At 36.5% G+C, this 20173-nt stretch overlaps 1 protein-coding gene across 3 annotated transcripts in view; it reads left to right on the top strand.

The window, feature by feature from the left end:
• Rsu1 (Ras suppressor protein 1) overlaps positions 1–20173 on the top strand; it is a 188722-nt gene that overhangs the window by 136421 nt on the left and 32128 nt on the right. The window contains exon 9 of one of the 3 annotated variants that reach the window (XM_063237873.1): positions 2601–20173. This exon is cut by the window's right edge and continues 31561 nt beyond it. The exons of the other annotated variants lie outside the window; for them this stretch is intronic. Within the exon in view, the coding sequence (XP_063093943.1) occupies position 2601 (1 nt within the window). The 3' untranslated portion in view covers positions 2602–20173. The remainder of the gene's footprint in view (positions 1–2600) is intronic. 3 annotated transcript variants of the gene reach the window in all.

The following is a 20173-nucleotide window of genomic DNA, read 5'->3' as shown; positions in this document are numbered from 1 at the left end:
GGTGACAGTTACAGAAACTCAGTTCCAGATATATTAAATATTGGGGGGGAAATATTGGAGTGTTTCCATCATGAACAGAAAGCGATAAAAGGAAAGAAAAGCCATAGAACTTTCAAAGAACCTAAAAATAATCGTTTGATTTGTGAATTTGATGCTGTTGGGGATCAAATGTAGGAGCTATGCATGCTAGGCAAGTGCTCTAACTGAGCTGTAAACACACACAATCTGTAAAGGAAATATTTTTATATTCAACATTAGAATAAATTTTCATCAAAGAAACATTAATAAATTTAAAAGGTAAAGCTACAGCTGGGAAAAGTGGCCTACAACATATACTGCTGGAAATATATTCATGTCTAAAAGACTAATAAATGTAGTAATCCCTTTTCCTACAAGTTTACTTTCTAACAGCACAACACACAGTCCATTATTGTCCTAAAATTTGAAATGAAAAATTCCAGAAATGATTCATAAGTTTTAAATTGCATGCCACTTCGAGAGCATGATAAGCTATTCCTGTGTCCCAGCAAGAATGTGAGTCTTCCTTTGTTCCAGAGTATCCACCCTGTATATACTACTACCTACTTTAGTCACTTAGTAGCCTCCTTGGTTATAAGATGGCTTGACATGGTGACCAAGTAATCTTTAAGTAATGGCATAAGACTCCATCATTCACTTGGTCTCTTCACGTGGGCATTATATCATCTCACATTATCCCAAGAAGGAGGATAAGTACAGTACATTAAGATACTTCAAGAGAAGAGTCCACTTTATTACAATCTATTGTAATAGATTGTATCACTATCCTAATAGTTATTATTTTATTCATCTTTTACTGTGCCTAATTATAAATTAAACTTTGATACTATCCAGGGTTTCTGGAATCTATTGGGGGTCCTGGAATATATCATCATTGGATAAGTAGGTATTAATATAAATAAAATAAAAATTGACAAAAGATGTGAACAAACATTTCAAATAAAACTTCAGTAACTAATGTACAGGAAAAATGAACAACCTTATTATTAATCAGAATACTACAAAATGAAACTGTAATACTAATCATTTTATATCTCTAGGAGAGGAAAAGTCTGGAATAATACCATTTGTGTGCGAGGGTATAGGGCTACAAACACTATCGTCTTCTCATAATCTCATTCCTTTTAAAGACACAGTAGATAAGTGCCACCTAACTTTTCTTAGTTCATATTATACAGAAGGAGAAGGTACTTTAACAAAATGTGTTATTCTGCTTTTTTAATCAAGCATCAAATTATTTGTAAGCAAGTTATTCTTTGGTCAAATGTTGAATAGTAAGATTGCTGTCTATTTTCAAGGGAAAAGACTTGGTAGCAGAGAAAAATCCTCAGTGTACCACATGACCCCAGTTTTACATATTACATTCTTTTTTCAGTCCCTATCCCTAAGATTAGATTATTCAAAAGAAAACTTCCAAGGAATAGTCTTTTAAATATAACCTGCTTTTATTTCTGTAACTGAAATTGACAAATTGGTCCAATAAAATGAAAAACTAGGGGCTGGGGATTTAGCTTAGTGGCAGAAGCACTGGCAAGCATGAGGTCGTGAATTCGATTACTGGTACCAAAAAAAGAAAGAAAGAAAGACAGACAGACAGACTAAACATAAGGTATCTTTTTATTGTACCATACCTGAGATAATTAACTTGTAAAGAGAAACATTTCTTTTTGCACAAACCGCTGAAATTCCTGTTGTTTAAAAGGAAGAGAAATTATGTCTCAACAACCAGTTGTCTGCTTGAAGAATTCCCAGACGGGTGTGGAGAAGAGTAATAAAGAAAAATATCCTAAACATACAAGTAACAGAAGTCTCATCTAGTAGAGTATAATCTAAACAGGAAGATTCTTTGGGGGCATGTGATAAAGACATTATAGTAAAATTTTTAAAAGGGAAACCCCTCAAAACCTAATCTTAATTCTGTCTACACTAACAACATTGCCCGGTTCTTTAAACTCTTACTTTCCAATAACTTCTGCTAACTAGTGAAGTATTATGTGTACATACCCTTGTTACCCAACAGCCTGTTCATTTAAAATTCTTAATGCTTTAGCTAGTCAAGTCAGTTCCCTAATTAGCCTGGAAAGGAAGCACTAGAAGTTATTTTGGGGAGAAATTTCCAAGCTTGGATTTGAATACTTGTCAAACTTTGTGACAGTAGACGAGGTGTGAATCAATATTTCTGCCTGGAAGTCGTGTAACCTCTCTGAGAGATTAATGTGGTTCCTGTTGGACTCTGTGTTCTCCATCAGCTAAGTATGTGCACTTGCCATTCATATTTTGTTTTCAGCTTGTTACACTGACAGAAAAATCTCTGCGGAATAAAGAACCTGTTTTCTGAGCATGTAAAGCTATGTCCTATTTGCATATAGATTTCCAGGATTTAAAGAGAACAGTGTCTTTCTTTGAAACTTTATGTGGAGAGTTCTTTTGTTTGCATGATTTTGTAAAACAGTATTGTCAGCTACTAAAGGGTCTCATATTATTGTGCTATTAATTTTGTTGATAAAATAACATAAGAAATAAAGAATTTTAAATTAACATACTGTATTTTCCCCAAAAAGGCTGAGTAAAACTGCTGACTTATGGCATACCTGCCTCTTTTTGGCATCACATAGTATGTTTATGGAAGAACATTGTAAGGCAATTCGGTTACATAGGTAAGTCTTTTCTACTTTGACCTGTTAGTTCAGCTACATGATTGTGCATCTACTGGTGTACACATGTTTGGCCAAGGATTGCAAGATGCAAAGGGATCTGAAGCCACCTAACCATCTTTTGTTTAAATTCATTGATTTTATACCATCTCACTGCATAGCCACTGGCTTTCCCCTTGAAATAAGACAGAATTCTTCAGCTAATGTTCACTTTATTTTGTACATGAGGTAATCCTCTTAACAAGCCAACAAAAACTTAATCTGATTTGTAATGGCAACAGTTGGAAACTGCAGAAGGCCCCACAGGACACAACTGCATAAATAAATAATGATACAACAATATGATTGAATGCAAATGCAAACATTTCAAGTTGTGTTGTGCAAGACCAGTTAATGACTTTGAGAATTTTCTTAGCATATTGTAAGTACAAAAAGCAGGCTATAGAACTGTTCCTAATTGCAACTTTACATGGGAGGGAAGATATTTAAAGGATATTCCCCAAATATTCATCACAGTTTTCTCAAATGGTAAGGTTTTTTGTCTTTTCATGCTTTCCAGTTCTTTGTCATTTTTCTTTAATTACATGCAAGTTAATAATTTTTACTTTTATCTAATGGCACAGACATTTAATAACTTCATTTTTCCAAACAGCACATATGTTCTAATAAATTTTCATAATTAGAAAAAATACTAAGAATCAGATACATTCATGCTTGTTACATTTTTATTATCACAGCAGTATCCCATATAATTTATAAGATTGTTAATTTTTAAATTGCATTTTATTGGCATATTTGTAGTACATTTATGATTGCATCCCTTGTGGGGTGTTAGGGCATTTACTTCGTTCAACTTAATTCTTTTTCAACACTTCCAATCCCTTCCTCCTCCCTAATTTTCTTTGTCCTCTTTCTATCTGCAGAAAATCTACTTCCATGTTTCCTATTAACTAACCCTTATTTTGGTCCATAATCTTCGAAGCCTATATGTCCATCAATAAAGGAATAAATAATGAAAATGTGAATATTTACACCCAATGGAGTACTGCTCTGCTTTTAGAAAAAATAAATTTGAGTCATTTGTAGAAAAATAGATGCACCTTGAGGCCACAATGTTAAGTGAAAAAATCAAACAAGGAAGGGCATCCTTGGGCTTGGTCAGTGGCTTAAGATGTATAATCTTAAGCACATGGTTTCTCTTGAAAGCAAAACCCAAAATGTAAGTAAAATTGTTAATTATGCATATCTTATTATATGTACCAAGTTATACTTAATTATTGAACATTTATTGTATGCTATGTCCTCAGCTCAGCACTCTACATGTTCTCAGGCTGACAGAAAACATAGTTATCCTCACTTTATAGATCAGAAAACTTGAGGCTTCAGTTGGTTAGTATCTTTACCCTCAAATAGGCAGCTGTGCAATGACAGAGCTCAACTTTGAACCAGGGTCTGCATCTCAAGACCAGACTTTCCAAAACTACCTTTCTTACCTTTCCCTTTAAAAACTTGTTATTAGCAATAATCCTACTTCTCATTGGAAGAGAAAGTAGATACAATTTTATTTGAGAGAAAAATTTTAAGCATTCTCAAAATTTAAATTGAGGGGCTGGGGATTTAGTTCAGCAGCATAAGCACCTGCCTTGCAAGCAGGCAGTGGTGAGTTCAATCCCTGGTACTGATAAAAAAGGAAAAAGACAAAAAAAAATTTAAATTGAAGCAGGTCATTCACACTTGCATTATATCTTCATCTGGTGATCAATCAAATATTGGATTGCATCTTACACATTTCGTGAACAACACAAAATGTGTGTTTCTCTCTGGGAAGAAAGAGGTATTCTTGGATTTTGTCAATGGCTATGTTTGTAAATACACAGTAAATGATTAAATGATTGATCTGTCTTCCTCCCTCTTCTCCACCATATGCATTCTCTTTTCAAAATTAGTTATCATAGTGTGCCAAACATGGCAACCCACTTGTGTTTCAAGGTGACCCTGAGCCTCCTAGAATATGCATCTGGAGGATATTTGGGAACAAAGGTGTGCAGAATCATTACTTGGGGACCTAAGTGAAAACACTGCTTGTGGGGCCAGCCAAGGCATCCATGAACTCTGGTGTTGCTTAGATTCAGTGACCTCTGTACGATATCCCTTGGAGGATACCATTCTCCCTGCCACCAATACATTTTAAGTTTCCAAATGTAACATCCCATTACTAACCCGCAGTCAGTCTGGTCTTGTGAGAAGTCACCTGCAACTAACTTAACTTCAGTCAAATCAAATGAAAACAATGTATTGAAATAATAAAAGTGTACTCAATTCTCACTGTCAGAAAGGCCTGTAGGCCCTAAGTATTTACCTAATATTTATCTTCTGGCTTGGCCCAGTGACACATACTTGTAATTGTGGCACTCTGGGAGGCCAAGGTAGAAAGATTCGAACTTCAAGCCCAGCCTTACAACTCTGCAACTTTGCAAGACCCTATCCGTAACTAAAAACAAGAAGGGCTAGGGGTGTAGCTCAGGGTGAAGGCCCTGGGTTCAATCTACAATACTTGAAAAATAGTGTTTTAAATGTATAGCTTTTGAGTAGGTATTTACGAGTTGCAGATTTTTAACCAAGGAATGAATGAATATAGCAAGAAAAAAAAAGTTCTTGATTGTTTTAGTTCACGCTCTTAGTGAAAGCACATGTATCCTCATCCTTCCCTTATGGGGGCGAGGAGAGAAAGCCGTGATACTACCACAGAATAACAGTGGTTTTTATTTTTATACTCTACACAATATACACTTGGAGTATTGTTTTCTGAGAGAAATTTTGTGTAGGAGTCTTAGAGATCTATTTGTATCTTAGCTCTCCCCTAATTGTTCATCCCTAGGCACATCACTGAACTATTCTGTATATTTTATCAACCTTAAAGTGAGACAATTGCTACTAGCCTGCTCTAATCCAAAAGCATGTTTATTGCAAGTAGGTAACGTATGCCAGAGGTAGACAAATATGAGGACTACCCCTTTGCTTTCTGTGCCCACTATTTGAGCCACTGGAAGTATCTAACAATGATTCCAAGTTTAATTAATGGTTTATCTCTGCTCAGCTCTTGTTTTCTTCCTCAAATTTTTTAATGCTCCTGTTTACATCTTTATTCTTTAGGTAAAAAAAGAACTTACCAAAAATTAATTAACAAGGTTTTTTATTCTGCCTCCTAATTCATGAAGATTAACTTAACCATTTGGCATAAGTCTCTGAGTTTTCTTTTTTTCATGAAAGTGTAAACCTGGGCTGAGTGGCACACACCTGTTATCTCAGCACTCTGGGAGGTTGACACAGCAGGATTGCAAGTTGGAGCCCCGCTTGAGCAACATAGCAGCTTACCAAGACCCCCTCTCTCGATATATAAAATAGAAAATAAGTAAATATAGAAGTGTGGTGATATAGCTCAGTGCAGACTTCTTTACTGAAAAAACAACGGAAGTGTAATGTATGTGTATATAATGCACAGACCATAACTGTGTGTGCGTATGTGTGTGCATGCCCATGTGGATGCTTTGCTGAGTTTTGTCAAGCATATGTGCTATATATGTATATATCGCTGTAGTTAAGATGAGGAACATTCCCATCATCAGGAAAAGTTTATGGGTAGCAGTGACTCCTTTGCCCATTTTTTGGTTTCTGTGTCCTGTAACAGGAAATCCTCTCTGTGACATTAGGACACTTTGTACAACCTCAGATCAGACTTTCTGAGCCCGCCATCTCTTACAGGTAATATGCATTCTGAGTGGGGGATAGTTGTTGGCTTCTGTTTTCTGCATGGTTTTTCCTGTTTGTTTTTTCTTCTGTCTCTCTTCTTACTGTTAACTGGTCCCGGTTTAGCTCCCTGAGACTCCACCGTCAGTGTCACCCAAAGGTCTTTAGGATTGAAGAAGCATTTAATGTTTTATCTTGAAGTTTCTCTTACCTTATTTGATCCCTGCCACCACTTGGAATTCATGTTCATGTAAATGCTTCCTGTTCTCCCCTAAATTCCCTAAAATATAATAGGAGTCTGAGTTATTGTCAGTTTTAGGATAGTCAACTCAAAAGCAAACCAGCCAATTTTTTTTATGAGGTGGAAGCAAATATTCTGCTTTTTGCCTTTTGTTCCCATCTTCGCAAACGTGATTCTTAATTAGTTCAAAATTGTCTTGCATTTCAAGTTAGTTACTTGTTATTTTTCAGTCTTCTGTTGATACAAAAGGTGATCATGAGTAACACTTTTGAAGTACTACTGGGTGCTGTCAGCCCTCACTTTATTTTTGTAAGAATGTTTGCACTGATACCTAAATGAGTACTACTGGGGTAATGTTTTAAATGAGTTTTTCTTATCAGAATAGTTCTTAAAGATATCTAAAGTGTGTTTTCCTGTGTATTTACACCTCTTCGATTTTACTTTATGAGCAGCAAGAGCAAACTGTCACTATTTGCTGTAAATTGAAGCTTTTAATAACTATGTCTGTTCTGCAGCATTTGTCAGCTTTGAATATTCTGTCAGTAGAAAATAAAAATAGCAGGGAAACTCAGCAGCAGTGACACTGAGAATTTATCTGCCCATGCAAGAGGAAGGTAAAAAATATAATCTTGAAGGATGAGCATTTGGCATTTTTTCCCTGCAAATAATGTAAATTTGAACTGGCTCTTCCTTGAATAAATTTCAGATGAAAAGTTGACAAAATAAATGAATGTTTCATCATTAAACACAGAACACCTTTTAACCTAGAAAAAAGAGAATGAAAAAGGTTACCTCAGATCATTGATTCAGTCATATATTCCTTGTTTGACATCAGTTTGAAAAATAAATAAATACATAAAATACATTTATAAATACATAAAAAACGTGATAGCTCAGTAGTAAAAACTTTGATGCATCCAGCATTTAAATTTTTAAACTATTTCATAGTAAAAATTCATGTGCAGAAGATCATCTTGGCTATGTGACAATAAAAAATTAATTTATCTAATAAAGATGATGTCAGTAAATCAAACCTAAACAAATTCCAGAGTCCACATTTTTGTTCATAAATTGTATGTGTCGGTTATAAATATTAAAACCATGAATGAAATATGTGTTATGAAAAATTCACTGCTTTCTTTGTCAAGATAAAATCATAAAGTTTTTCAGGACTTTTTTACATTTAGTTTGTTTAGACAGAGTTTATTGATTTGTTTCTCTTGATTTTCTTTTCTTCTCAACATATATTTGTCGTTATCTTTATCAATAGCAATGAACATCTCTGGAGCTCTTACTGCTCCTGTGTTTGACAACCATTCATAGTAGGTGAGCACAGTTTTGAGGGAACTAAAATGTATGAAGTGTGCTTAGTTAACAGTGTTACTGTACAGTCTTCATGGAAGCTTCTGTTTAGAAGAAAGGTGATTAGTAAGACCATCCAAGTCTCCTCATTCTCCTGTCACCCCCTTTCTGGGCCTGCAAATACTGTTTTAAAAATAATGGCACTGAGCTAAAGAGGTAGCCAGACTTTTAACCAAATGGATGTACCTACATTTTTAAATTTAGTTCTGTGTTAGCATTATTCCATCGTGTAAATTAAGACTGAGGGAAAGAGTGAATTCACTATTGTGAAAACACACATGCACAAGTTTACAAAGTATTCTACCACTGTGTCTTTCAGTGGTGAGAAAGGCATAATCCTAGACCTTCCTCTGGAAGGACTGGCATTTGAAAAGACATTTTAAAAGACGAGATGTGTTTTATTTGGTCCTTTAAACAGAAGTCCTAACGTAGTATTGAGTCCTATTTTTTGATGGCAGTGATAACTCGGAATTTACTTTGTCTCTGTGTGCGAATGTGGGCTTTTTTTTCTCCCTGAAATTAAATCTCCTTATGTCTCTTATAAAATTTCATTTCAGGAAAGATTAAAGAAGCGATTTCCAGTAAAATTGGAATGTTCATCATGCATTAATGATTTGTGAAGACAGTTGTATGTGTTTTTCTGCAGAGAATTTTCTTTCTAAATTCAGTGAAAAATTCATTTGTATTATGCCCCCTGCAAAAAATTTGCCTATAAATAACTCACAGGCAAGGTGATAGTTTTATTTTGATGTTTGCTGTTTCAATTGGCAAACTAGTGGTAACAAGAAACATTAATTCTTCTTTTTTTTTTTTCCTTTTATGGTCTGTCCATATAGAAAAATGCTTTGTTTTTTTTTTTTTTTTCTCCTTTTTTCTTTAATTCTCTTTCTCTTTTAGTAGCTCTGATTTTAAGTACCTCTTAGGATTTATAAAAGTGTGCCTTGAGTTTTTTTCAGGTACAGTAATTTAAAAAAAAAATACTGATAAGATTCTCCCCTTTGAATGTGTGTTTCCTTTTTAATTGTTAATTGATTTGGATAAATAAGTTATCCCAGTTGTTTGGATAATAAAGGAAAAGATGCCTATCTCAGAGAAAGGGAGTGATTTAATTCTCAGTTTCTGCCCATGCTGAGCATGTGGCTTCCTGATTCAGAAGGACCATTTCTAATCTGGGTTTTGTTAGGGTATTTGTCTTGCTTGCAAATGAATGACAGTGAAAACCTTTTTAAGTTTAAAGCTGCATTGATGGTTCAAACAATAAATTAAAGATAAAGATGAGATTGTTTAAATCTTTGGCTAAGAATGTTCACAAAATTCTCATTTTTTAAAAGAAATATTTAAATGGATTTTCCTTAACTATTTAAGAGTCTTAGAACAGAATCATTTTATAGCAAAACAAGTCTTGTATATGACAAAGTGGGCAGCGGGGAAGGAGTTTGGTAAGTGAAATCTAGAATGAAATCATCTGCCATAACTGAGGTTTCAGTTCTTTGTAATTTAGGCAAATTATTTAACATTTTTCAGCCTACTATTTGCTATTCCTAATCATTAAGTTCACCAAAACTATTAATTTTTTTAAAAAATACTTTGATTTTTAACAATAAAGTGGTAGATAAGGAACTCTTCCCTTCCCCGCCCCCCGCCAAAACTTCTGAATTTATTCCAGGGACATTTCATCTTTTTTTGGAAGATAATGCTTTTAAGTATGAGTGTACAATTGAATTTCCCATTTAATTTGAAAACAATGAGTTTTTGTTGTTTTAGCTATCTGCGTGTCTTCCTCCCTCAATCTTCTGCCCTTCCTGCCCCTTCATAAAAGTTACAGACTTGACTGATCTGAGATTGCAGTTTCCCTTCCACGTTTGTGTTCCATGCAGAGGCTCACTGCAAGCTGTGATGTTTCTTCACAGTGTGAAGAGGGAGACCATGCACAGCGCATTCATACAGTCAGCAAATCGGTCAACATGTGAGAGAGAAGGTTTAGGGATCCTGGGCAATTTAGCTATCTTTGAATAGTCATTGTTCCCACTTGTGTCAGTCGAGATATAAGGCCTGGCGTGATGGCACACCTATGTAATCCCAGCACTCTGGGAAGCTGAGTCAGGGAGATTGCAAATTGGAGGCCAGCCTATGCAATGTAACAATTTAGTCAGATCTTGTCTCAAAATTTTAAAAAAGGCTGAAGATATAGCCCAGCGCAAAGATCCTGGGTTCAAGAAAAGAGTTCTTTCTCTTGATCACTTAGTGATGCTTTTATTGTATAGCCTTTATGTTAATTAGCTTTTCTTGGCTATGACAAACCACCTGAGAATGATCAACTTGAAGAAAAGATTTATTTTTGCCTCATGGTTTCAGACAGTTCAGCTCATTGCATTGGGGTCTGTGGCAAGGCAGAAACATCATGACAGAAGTGCACACTGGAAGAAAGCTCCTTCCCTGATGGTGCCCAGGAGTCAGATACAAAAAGGAGGCAGAGGGTCCTGGTATTCCTTTCAAAGAGGATCCCCAGTGACCCCCTTCTTCCAACTAAGCCCCAACTCCTAGAGTTTCTGCCGCCAACTCACTGTGGCCCCAGGTGGGACCATGCCTCCATCAGCGTGGTCATCAGTGTTTGAGAACCATTTCAGATCTAAACCATAACACCTTTATTTTTTTATTTTTTATTTATTTAATTTTTTATTTTTTGGTACTGGGGATTGAACCCATGACCTCATGCTAATCCCTGGCTCAGCTAGAATTCATACAGTATGCAAACTCATCCATGCAAAATGTATAGTTCAGTGACGTTTTGTATACTCATAGTTAACACCCATCCTTGTAATCAATTATAGTACATTTATATCAGCCTTAGCTCATCGCTGGTACCCCTTTCCCTGAGCCTGGAAACCAGTGTTCTACTCTCTGTCCCTGTCTATTCAACTACAGGAGTCTCTTTGGTTCACAAATATAATTCTTCCCACAATCGTGGTCATAAACAGAACGGGACAAGAACAGCATCAAGTTTCCCCATAAGGTCAGCAGTGACCTTGACCACTGAATTTGATTTGGTTCTCATCCAGTTCTGTCTGTGACTAGAAATGTAGAAAAAATTAAGTTTATAAACCAAGGTACCCTTGGATATTTCACCTGAATGGAATCACACCACATTTTTTATTTTCCTCTTTTGTGTTGCTTAATGTTTTCAAGACTAGTCCACGTGTAGTATGCGTGAGTATTTCATTCTTTTTATGGCCATGTAATATCATGTCCATTGTATTGTTACGTCGTATTTCATTCATCCATTCATAATTGATGGGCATTTATGCCATTTCTGTTTCTCTGACTCATGTGAGTAATGTTGCTCTACTCACATACATTTGCATGAACATAGCATATTTGCATGAGCGTAGGCTTTCATTTCTCACAGGTGTACACCTAGGAGTGGAATTGCTGGGTCCTGTGGCAACCCCATTTGAGGAGCGATCAGTCTGTTTCTGTAGCCACCTTTATCTATTTCACATTCTCACCAGCAGTGCTTGAGCATTCTGGTATCTCCGCATGAAGATCATTTTACCATAGCCGTCCTAGGGAGGGTGAAATGACAGCCCAGTGTGATTTTGATCTGCATTTTCCTAGTAGCCCTAATGTTGAATGTCTTTTCAATGTGCTTGTGTCCATTTTAATGTTGTTAGTTACAGCACCTTACAAATGATGCTAAGATCACCTGACATGCCTTTTTTTTTTAAATTTTTTATTTTTACCGGCACCAGGCATCGAACTCACGACTGCCTGCTTGCAGGTGCTTATGCCGCTGAGCTAAATCCCCAGCTCCTACATGCCATTTCTGTGGTAACCCTTGAAGTCAGAAAGACCTCTGGACCCTGCCTTAGTGACATGTGGGATAGAAGAAGTAGTGAAAGGAGCACATTAAGTATATGAAATAAAGTCTTTGGGGAATTATGGCAGAAGCATGTGCTGGGGCCAACAGACCTAAAGGGGGAAGGGTTTTATTCAGCTGGAGAGAATAGCATTGATTGAGGAGGGGAAGAGATGAGGTCTCTGTTCATCTGCAACAGTTATGTTTCAGTCACTGAACCAAGGATGAAAAGGCTCTTGACTTTTGGTGAAACAGCTCCTGACTATGAACACTTCGGAATCATGATTCTTGACAGTACAAATGTCTTTAACCACAGTTCAACATAACGTTCTTCATCTAGTTTCAGCTGAAGGACACGGTTTCTCATGTCCAGTATGATGCAGGGAAGACTCACAGGACACTTGCATAAGAACTTGTGCCTTTCATCCAGAAACTGCTTTGTTGTTTTTGCTTGTGTTGTGGTGATGGTTTCTGTTTTTTAGGGCACATGAGTGTCTCTTTTAGGGGCAAATTTATATCGGGGGGGGGATTCCTTTAGAGAAATGTGATTTGTGATCTTTAGTTTATGAAATATAAAGTAGCCCTCTCAAAGTCCTTTGCGTAATGTGACATTTTTTCCCTTTGAAAAATGTGTTACTGTAAGCCTTAAATGAACTGTTTGAATGCCCAGTTTTTTTAAAAATAATTAATCTTTCTCTGTTTTCTTTTATGATGTCTTTGGAAGAAATGATCATTTCTGTGAAGCATGCAAATAAAACTACCTTTCATATTAAATCTTACATAGAGTACTTCTGCCTCTTAAAAATTCTCCAAGATAATCTTTAAAAAATGTACAGAAGTGACTTTCAATAACCTTGGCTAGCCTTATTTATGTTTGTTAAATTTGCAACTCTGACATGATATTTTAGAAAGCCATATAACATGATTTTTCCCATTGGTTTTGGTATTTGATAGCTTAAGGAAAAATAGATTTGTATGTAGAAATTTCCAAAACCACTCCAACATCTCGGCTTTGTTTTTTTTTCCCTAAGATATAGGAAGAAGGTTGCTGAAGAGACAGAGCTACTAACTATTGTCACATAATATCTTTAGTTTTATTTTCTTACAGAGAAAATTAGATCACAATACATGGTTTTCTGAAATGCTTTCAGGACAAAATAGGCCACAGCAAAAATGCCATAAAATAATCAAAGCTGAATTATTAGCACTGATATTTTCTTAAAATGTAATTTCTCCTCCCATAATTCATATTTTTACTTCTAAAAATCATTTTATTAATTTTCATTCCTAATGCCTCCTGCTCTGAATGTTGTGTCCCTAGTGTTCACCATAAGAAGTCCTAGTTCTTTTCTTCTTTCTGTAGCTCCAGGTAGAGTAGAAAACCACAGTACTGCTCTGTGGTAGGCAGTTAGTGCCACAGTCAGTGTTTCTGAGCTGTGTGAGCTTGGACAAGTGCTCTAACTTCTCTTGTGTCTTAGTGTCTTCCTTGGTAGCATATGAAATCTGTGATCACACACACACACACCCACACACACACACACACACACACACACATCCTTGGACTGCTGTGAAGAATAAATGAGAGGGTACACAGAAAGGATACCACCAGGTAAATCTTAAAGCAGTTACTGTTAGTATCACCATTAAATATATTTGAAAACTGAGGCACAAAAAAGTTGACCAATCTTCCCAGGGTCACGTAATTCCTAAAGATGGGACATCATGGACCATTTTACATATTGGTACCTATATGTGACTTGAGTGGTAATGAATATGATACAGAAGTTACCATTTTAATTATATACTTGTTCCTCATCTAAGTTTTATGTAATACCCAGTACATATATTTTAAGTAGCACACTCATTATGTGCTACTTAAAGCAATTGTCCACAAAATGCTAAGCTAACTAATTTAATGGATTCTTTAATGTGTGAGCATTATTCACATACCAGAGATAATTTTTTACACCTTCAAATATGCACTAGTAATCCACTCTGACCTAAAGGGTAGCCATCATTTTTTAAGGCAGTCACGGTGTTTCACTTCTCAGGAACAGATCATATCTGTTAACCTTTTCTATAAATTGTCACTTATGTGCTTGACATTGCCCAAACCAATCTGTATGATCTCCATAGCCAGGCATTATTGCGCTGACTTCTAACATTATATTGTGATTCTGAAATAGCTCTGTAGATTTGTAAACAACCATTAAAGTAGTATCTGTACATAACTATGCCATTTTATAAATCCCTTCACTGTAAAAATACTGATTGTTTTTGTTGTTTTTGTTGTTGTTATCTGCTATGTAAATTAAGCAGTGAACATTTGCACATACCAAATGGACTTTTTACCTTTTCACCTGCTAAAATTAACATTTTAATTAGAAATATTGATAAATTTTTATTGGAGCTTATTGAAAAATAAGTTAAAATTTTACTGTATATAAATTGTACTCCTAATAAATCAGACCATAAAAAATGGAAAGAAAGCACAAATATCTGAAATCTTGAGGTTTGATAAGAATTATATAAATTGAAATTAAAGAATTCACAAGGTTTTTGTTCAAGACAGTAGTTAGTTTTTTGGCTATAGGATTAAGATTAGTGCTTTTACATACTTTAAAATAGCCCTCTTAACTTGTTTTGACTGACTAGACTCTGTTCCATTCTGTATGATAGTATCAAGTTTGAGGGTATAGGCAACTACTTTGAAGGCAGTAAGATTCACTAAGATGCCCATTCTGGTTTGACTATTGTCTCCTTTGGAAGTCCTGTAATGTTTACAATGCCTAAGTTTTATTGGTCTTGTTCTCTACTGTTTTGTCCAACTTTATAATATCTAATGAGATAGACAATTCTTTTTAAGGAAACAAGAGACAACGTTGATAACCATTGTTGATAACCTTGTACTCTGTTCTACATCATGTGCTATGTCTATCCTTGGTTTTGACTGACAGCTTTGTTTTGCCATATTTGACTGTATTCTCTCCCCCCCAAAAAAGTAATAAGAACTAAGGAGTAATAAAATCCAAAATGTGTAAATTTTGTTGTAAAAAAGAGAGGGGAAAAACTAACAGATATAACAGCAAGTGTGTTTAGGGGTGTTAAATAGCTGACTATATTAATGTTTTTGGATCATTGAACACAGCTGTTTGCAGTCTCTCTGTTTGAATGTCCACTTTGTATTCTTTGATACTGTGATTTGAGCAACTATTTCCAAGATGATAATATTTAATCTATTAACAGGTGATTTCTTACTGGTATGTTTTTTTTTTTTTGTTTTTTGTTTTTTGTTTTTTTTTTTTTTTGTAGTTCTGTATTACGTGTACCCTTACACCGCTTTGTTTTGTTTTGTGTTTCTCTCTTTTTCCTCTTAAATAAAATTTAAAAAAAAATAGCCCTCTTAGAGCTAAGAATAATGCTGTAATTGTATGTAACTTTGATACCCCTCCAAAGCTGAGAAGGATGTTTCTTTGTTTACTTCCCATATGACAGCAGGCCATCCAGGGTATAATTAATGGCCAGAAAATTTAAGACAAAAGAAAGTAGCTTTTCCCTCAGCCTGCAGCCAACAGTTTGTGAAGAATCACTGACAGGAAAACTTTTGCAGACCCAAATTCTGTCACTGACAATAGGTTCCTATTGCTGACAAGACTCCAGTGGCAAAGGCCAGCATCGCTGTAGTTTCCATCTTTAAGAAGCCCTCCCTGGAACACACAGCAGCACGTTTTTATTTTTCTCCATCTTTTGTAGATTATTCTGTTCTGTTTTCTGAACATTTCCTTTTCCCCTATCTGCCTATCTTCATGTACCTCACTGCTTTTTAGTAACTTACTAAAGAGAAAGTGGCTATTGGTATTCTCCATTATCAGAGAATATATTAACTGATACGGCAAATCAAAATTATGCTACAATCAGACTGATGTTTATTATCAGTTCCATCCGTTTCCATGTCCAAGAAAAATCAAGAGTAGGATATTTTTGTAACCCTTATAGTGCTAAGTTTACAAATATTGGGTATACATTAGATTGTCACAGCCAAAAAGAGCCACGTAGAAGCCTTCTCAAATTAGAGCAGCCACTTTGCTGAGGCCTTTGTGCCAGGACATTTCTGTACTGCCCTCTCCGCCATGTAGACTAGGTTGATGATCCTTTACTGTACTTCGAGCCAAAGTGCAGGTCACAAGCCCCAACCTTCCACTTCCAGCCTGGACAGGAAGTCTTTTCTGGTGTGAATGCAAGCCCAGCTGCTCCTGGGTACATACCTATAATCTGTATCCCCAAGTGACTGTAGCAGAAGTTTATGAATTATCCAGGCTTTTGAACTAAAAGTTATATTCTGGGAAGGAGGGGGTTGGTGTTGATGGCAATCTGCCCTTAAAATTTCAGAGTTGAGTCCCTAAGGGGGCAGCATCCAGGCCTTGTCCTGTGATTGTCCTAATAAAATAGGATTTACAGCAACTGGTCCTTAGTATAGGTGTGGATGTGGGTTACACATCCCTTTCTAAATTCTTCAGGTTGCATCCAAGGAAAAAACTTGATGACATAAACAATTAGTCCATAGGTGGCAGATCGTCCTGTCAGATGACTGTTTCTCTTTGTGGTGTTAGAGCCTGACTTTCACAATGGCAGTGGGTGTGGAAGATACTAAAAGCCCTCCTGCCTAGTGTTATTGCTAAGAGAAAACCTTTTGTTTAGCTCCATCCTTTCAGTGCACAATCCAGTTGAGCACCTGTTTTACATTTATGATAGACCCTCAGATAAACAATTCAAAGGTACTTAAAGACGGGTACATTCCATGCCCATGTGAGTCTGCAGAGCAACAGGGAGACAAATCAAATAACATTATATATAGACGTATATAATAAACTGTAATGAGTTTGGGAAAACACAGGCCGTACTGTGAGAGCGTGTAGCAGATGTGACGGCTCAGCAAAGCCCTGAAAACTGGCAGGAGGTGTGCGTCACATGAAGGAATAAGAAACATAGGTGGTGTGCAGGAGGGAGACTTGACGGTGTTTCCATCAGAGAGAGACAAACCGGCAAAGCCCTTACAGCATCGGAAGGAAGAGCACACAGACGAGTTACTGTCCCGACAGTGCTCCCCAGTGACGTCAAAATGCTAGGCAGGGCTACCCATTCTGGGCCTGGCGGTGCCGTCAAGGGGCTGAGTTGTGATCAGCTTTGCTTTTTGAAGAGATCACCTTAGACTATATTCACGTGAGAGAGTGAAGGGGCCAGTAGCAGTGAAGAGACCAACTGCGAGGCTATTTCAGGGGCCTGCATGACAGACAGTAGGTGCTTCAATCCAAAAGCTTTTGAAGAGGTTAAGAAAGTTATTTAGGGGTGGGGATTTGGCCTTGTGATGATTAGGCAAAGCAATGATTTGGCAACAATAAGAGTGAAATAGCAAAGATGGCTTCTTAATGGATGGGGTGGGGTTCCCACTGTCAGTGAAACAAATGCAGAAACCAAAATTAAAAGTACAAGTCAAAGTTTCAAGTCCAGCATGCAAGTAATTTTTCATAACATCACCTGTCTTGCTCCTCTGACCCTTCTTTCCATATTTCTTCTTTTCTCTTACTGTTTCCAAATTTTCCTAACTTTATGGTTCAACTCAGCATGAAAGCTTTTGGGTGCCTGCAGGGAAATTTGAGTTTGTAACTTCACAGATACCCAGTGCTGCATCAGTTCCCATTCATAGGAAGTGGGATATTAAGCCTTTCTGAAATACATTGTCTCATTTGTGTTAAAAGCTTACAGCTTCTGAGCACATACTCTGTACTTGCTGGCGTGCTAAAACATGAGCTGGTAGGGTGGTTTCTAGGTGCTAGGCCGAGTGTCTGCGTGAATTGCAGTGTGGGTATAAATATTTCTGGGCACAGACAGGTTAGATGCAATAGGAAAAACTTGAACAAATTCTTAGGATGCCAATATTGTCACAGAGTCTCCATGCAGAATGAAGTTGTTTGACAAAGTGTTTCCCTGGTGATTTGGCTGCAGATGAAAATGTCTTTAGCAATAAAATTCCGTGCTTGAGTCACAGCCCTGTGCATTCATCAGTCAGCAAATGACATACCAAGGATCTTTTTTGCTGTATTAGTTAATATGTTGGCAGAAATATGTGAAACATTGTTATTCCCCTCAGTTTCTGTGCAGGGTTTTTTTTCCCCCTACCTTTAAACATGAATTTTGCCAAAATGTTTTGCCAGCTATAAATTTATTCCTACTCAATAGGATTGCATTAGAAAAGAGATAAAAAAAAAAAAGTTTTTTATCACAAAGGTTTCCTTAGTTACCAGCACTAAGAATTGGTAAGAACTACTGTTTTGCCCATCATTTGAAAATGATTTCAGGGAAATTTAAGGGTTGCTCAGGCCATTAGCGATGAAGCATATTTTAATTATAGTAATGGAGTAAGCTGCTTACAGCTTTATGGATTAATACATTGTTGGTTAATAGGTCAGAGTTACATGTGATTTTAATCACACTTCTTATTGTAGCCATAGTTTTATTAGTGATGGTGTTTTATAACTTAATAATTTATACATAATGAGTTTAGAAGTTCCATTTGCGTTGACATCAAAGGAATAATTTACCCCATACATTACCATTCATCAATAGGAACAAAGTCCTTCAGCAGCACAACTGAAGAACTGTCCGAAATCATTTTGCATTAAAGGATACTTATAATAATGAGATCACTTTACACTGCATTGTATTATTTCTGGTGATGCCAAGTCTGGCATCAGAAAGTCATTTTAAAGACCAGGAGGGAAGATGAATCACAATCATTTCACACATATTTAATAAGCATGAATTATCCAGTGAAGTCTACATCCATTCTCGAAGTTGTGAAAACCATAAGGTGTTTGAGTTAATGCTGTGTTGTAGAATATTCTCTTCTGTCGCTGTTCTGCCTGCCGCATGCTTCAGGCTTCTGTGCATGTCAGGAGCTGTTGTGGGGACTGAATTGAGCTGTGTTTATTTTGATGGCATATGTGTGATTCTTTAGCTTAGGGTTTGTAAGGCCCCTGTGCCTCCTTGCCTGTGGGCATCTGTTACCATTCCAGCTGGGGCAAGGTCTCACCCCTTCTCTAGCCAGCCTCTCAGAGCCTCCCCTCCCCCGTGAACCCCTCGGGCCTCTGTCCTGGCACCACAACAAGGCAGCTGTCCCTCGGGGAGTCACTCCTGTATAGCAAGCACTGCGTGAGTTTACATTTGTTATTTTCATAAGGATTTTATTTTAAATCATAAGCCCACTGGCATTTCAGTTCTGCAGCTTTTTTGAGGCCATGATGTGTGATAGTGTTGGAGAATCCTTAGGCAAGGAGATCTGCGTAGGATGCAAAGAGGTTAATAGGTGCCATCCAAAAAAATAACTGATATATTATTTGTGTTCCAGGGAGCTTGAGAAATGGTGGAGATTGTTGTACATCAAGATATCATCACTAAGGTGATCTAGTTTGCAGCATTTCCCAAACTTAATTGACCATAGAACCCTTCTTGGAAGAATATCTTACCCTTGGTTTCTTCCTGTATAAAATATATAAATATAAACCAAAGTATATTAAAATTATATAGGTACAGTCACTATTCTGTGTACTACACAAGTTTTGTCAAGATAGAACTATTACATCTGCCTATGATTTACAGGTGGGAAGGACCATAAAAAAGTTAGGATTGTTTTTTTCCTTTGATATTTTTTTAAAACAGAGAATGGAATACATGATATTGAGTCAGATTGGAAACTGTTCCTTGTGTTCCTTTCTTCCTATCCCTCTCCTCCATGCTTGGAAAATCACTTCTGTTTTTGAGGATCTCCCATTAATAAGTACAGAAAATTGTTATTAATCTGCAGTTACCTTTTCATTTTAAATTGCTGAGGTTACATTTGTGCCATCTTCTAAATGCCTGATACACTGGAACGCCTAGAATGGCTTTTCTTTATTGTAGCCCCATAACTATTTATATATTTCCTCTGTTTTCCACATTCAGTTTTTCTAGATTGGTGTAAGTTTTGTTTTTTGTTTTTAAGGGACTAAAAATTGAAGATCCATGTTTACAACTAATTCCCTGCCCCACAGATACATAGATACCGTAGCTAGACTCTGCCATGACGGCAAGCTTTTTAGAGACCAAGTGCAAAACTGCAGCCTAGAACCCACTTACTTTTTGCAAAGTGCCTACAGTGCAATTAAACCCAAATTCTGAGGTTTTAGTTTTAAAAAAAAAAAGCTCATAAATTAGCATCTCTTAAGAGAAAAGCGCAGT

The sequence above is a fragment of the Cavia porcellus genome, unplaced genomic scaffold (assembly GCF_034190915.1).
Source record: "Cavia porcellus strain 051 isolate PalLab524CR breed Dunkin Hartley unplaced genomic scaffold, mCavPor4.1 scaffold_27, whole genome shotgun sequence".
Classification (NCBI taxonomy): Eukaryota; Metazoa; Chordata; class Mammalia; order Rodentia; family Caviidae; genus Cavia; species Cavia porcellus.
This window is presented reverse-complemented; position numbering and strand designations above follow the sequence as displayed.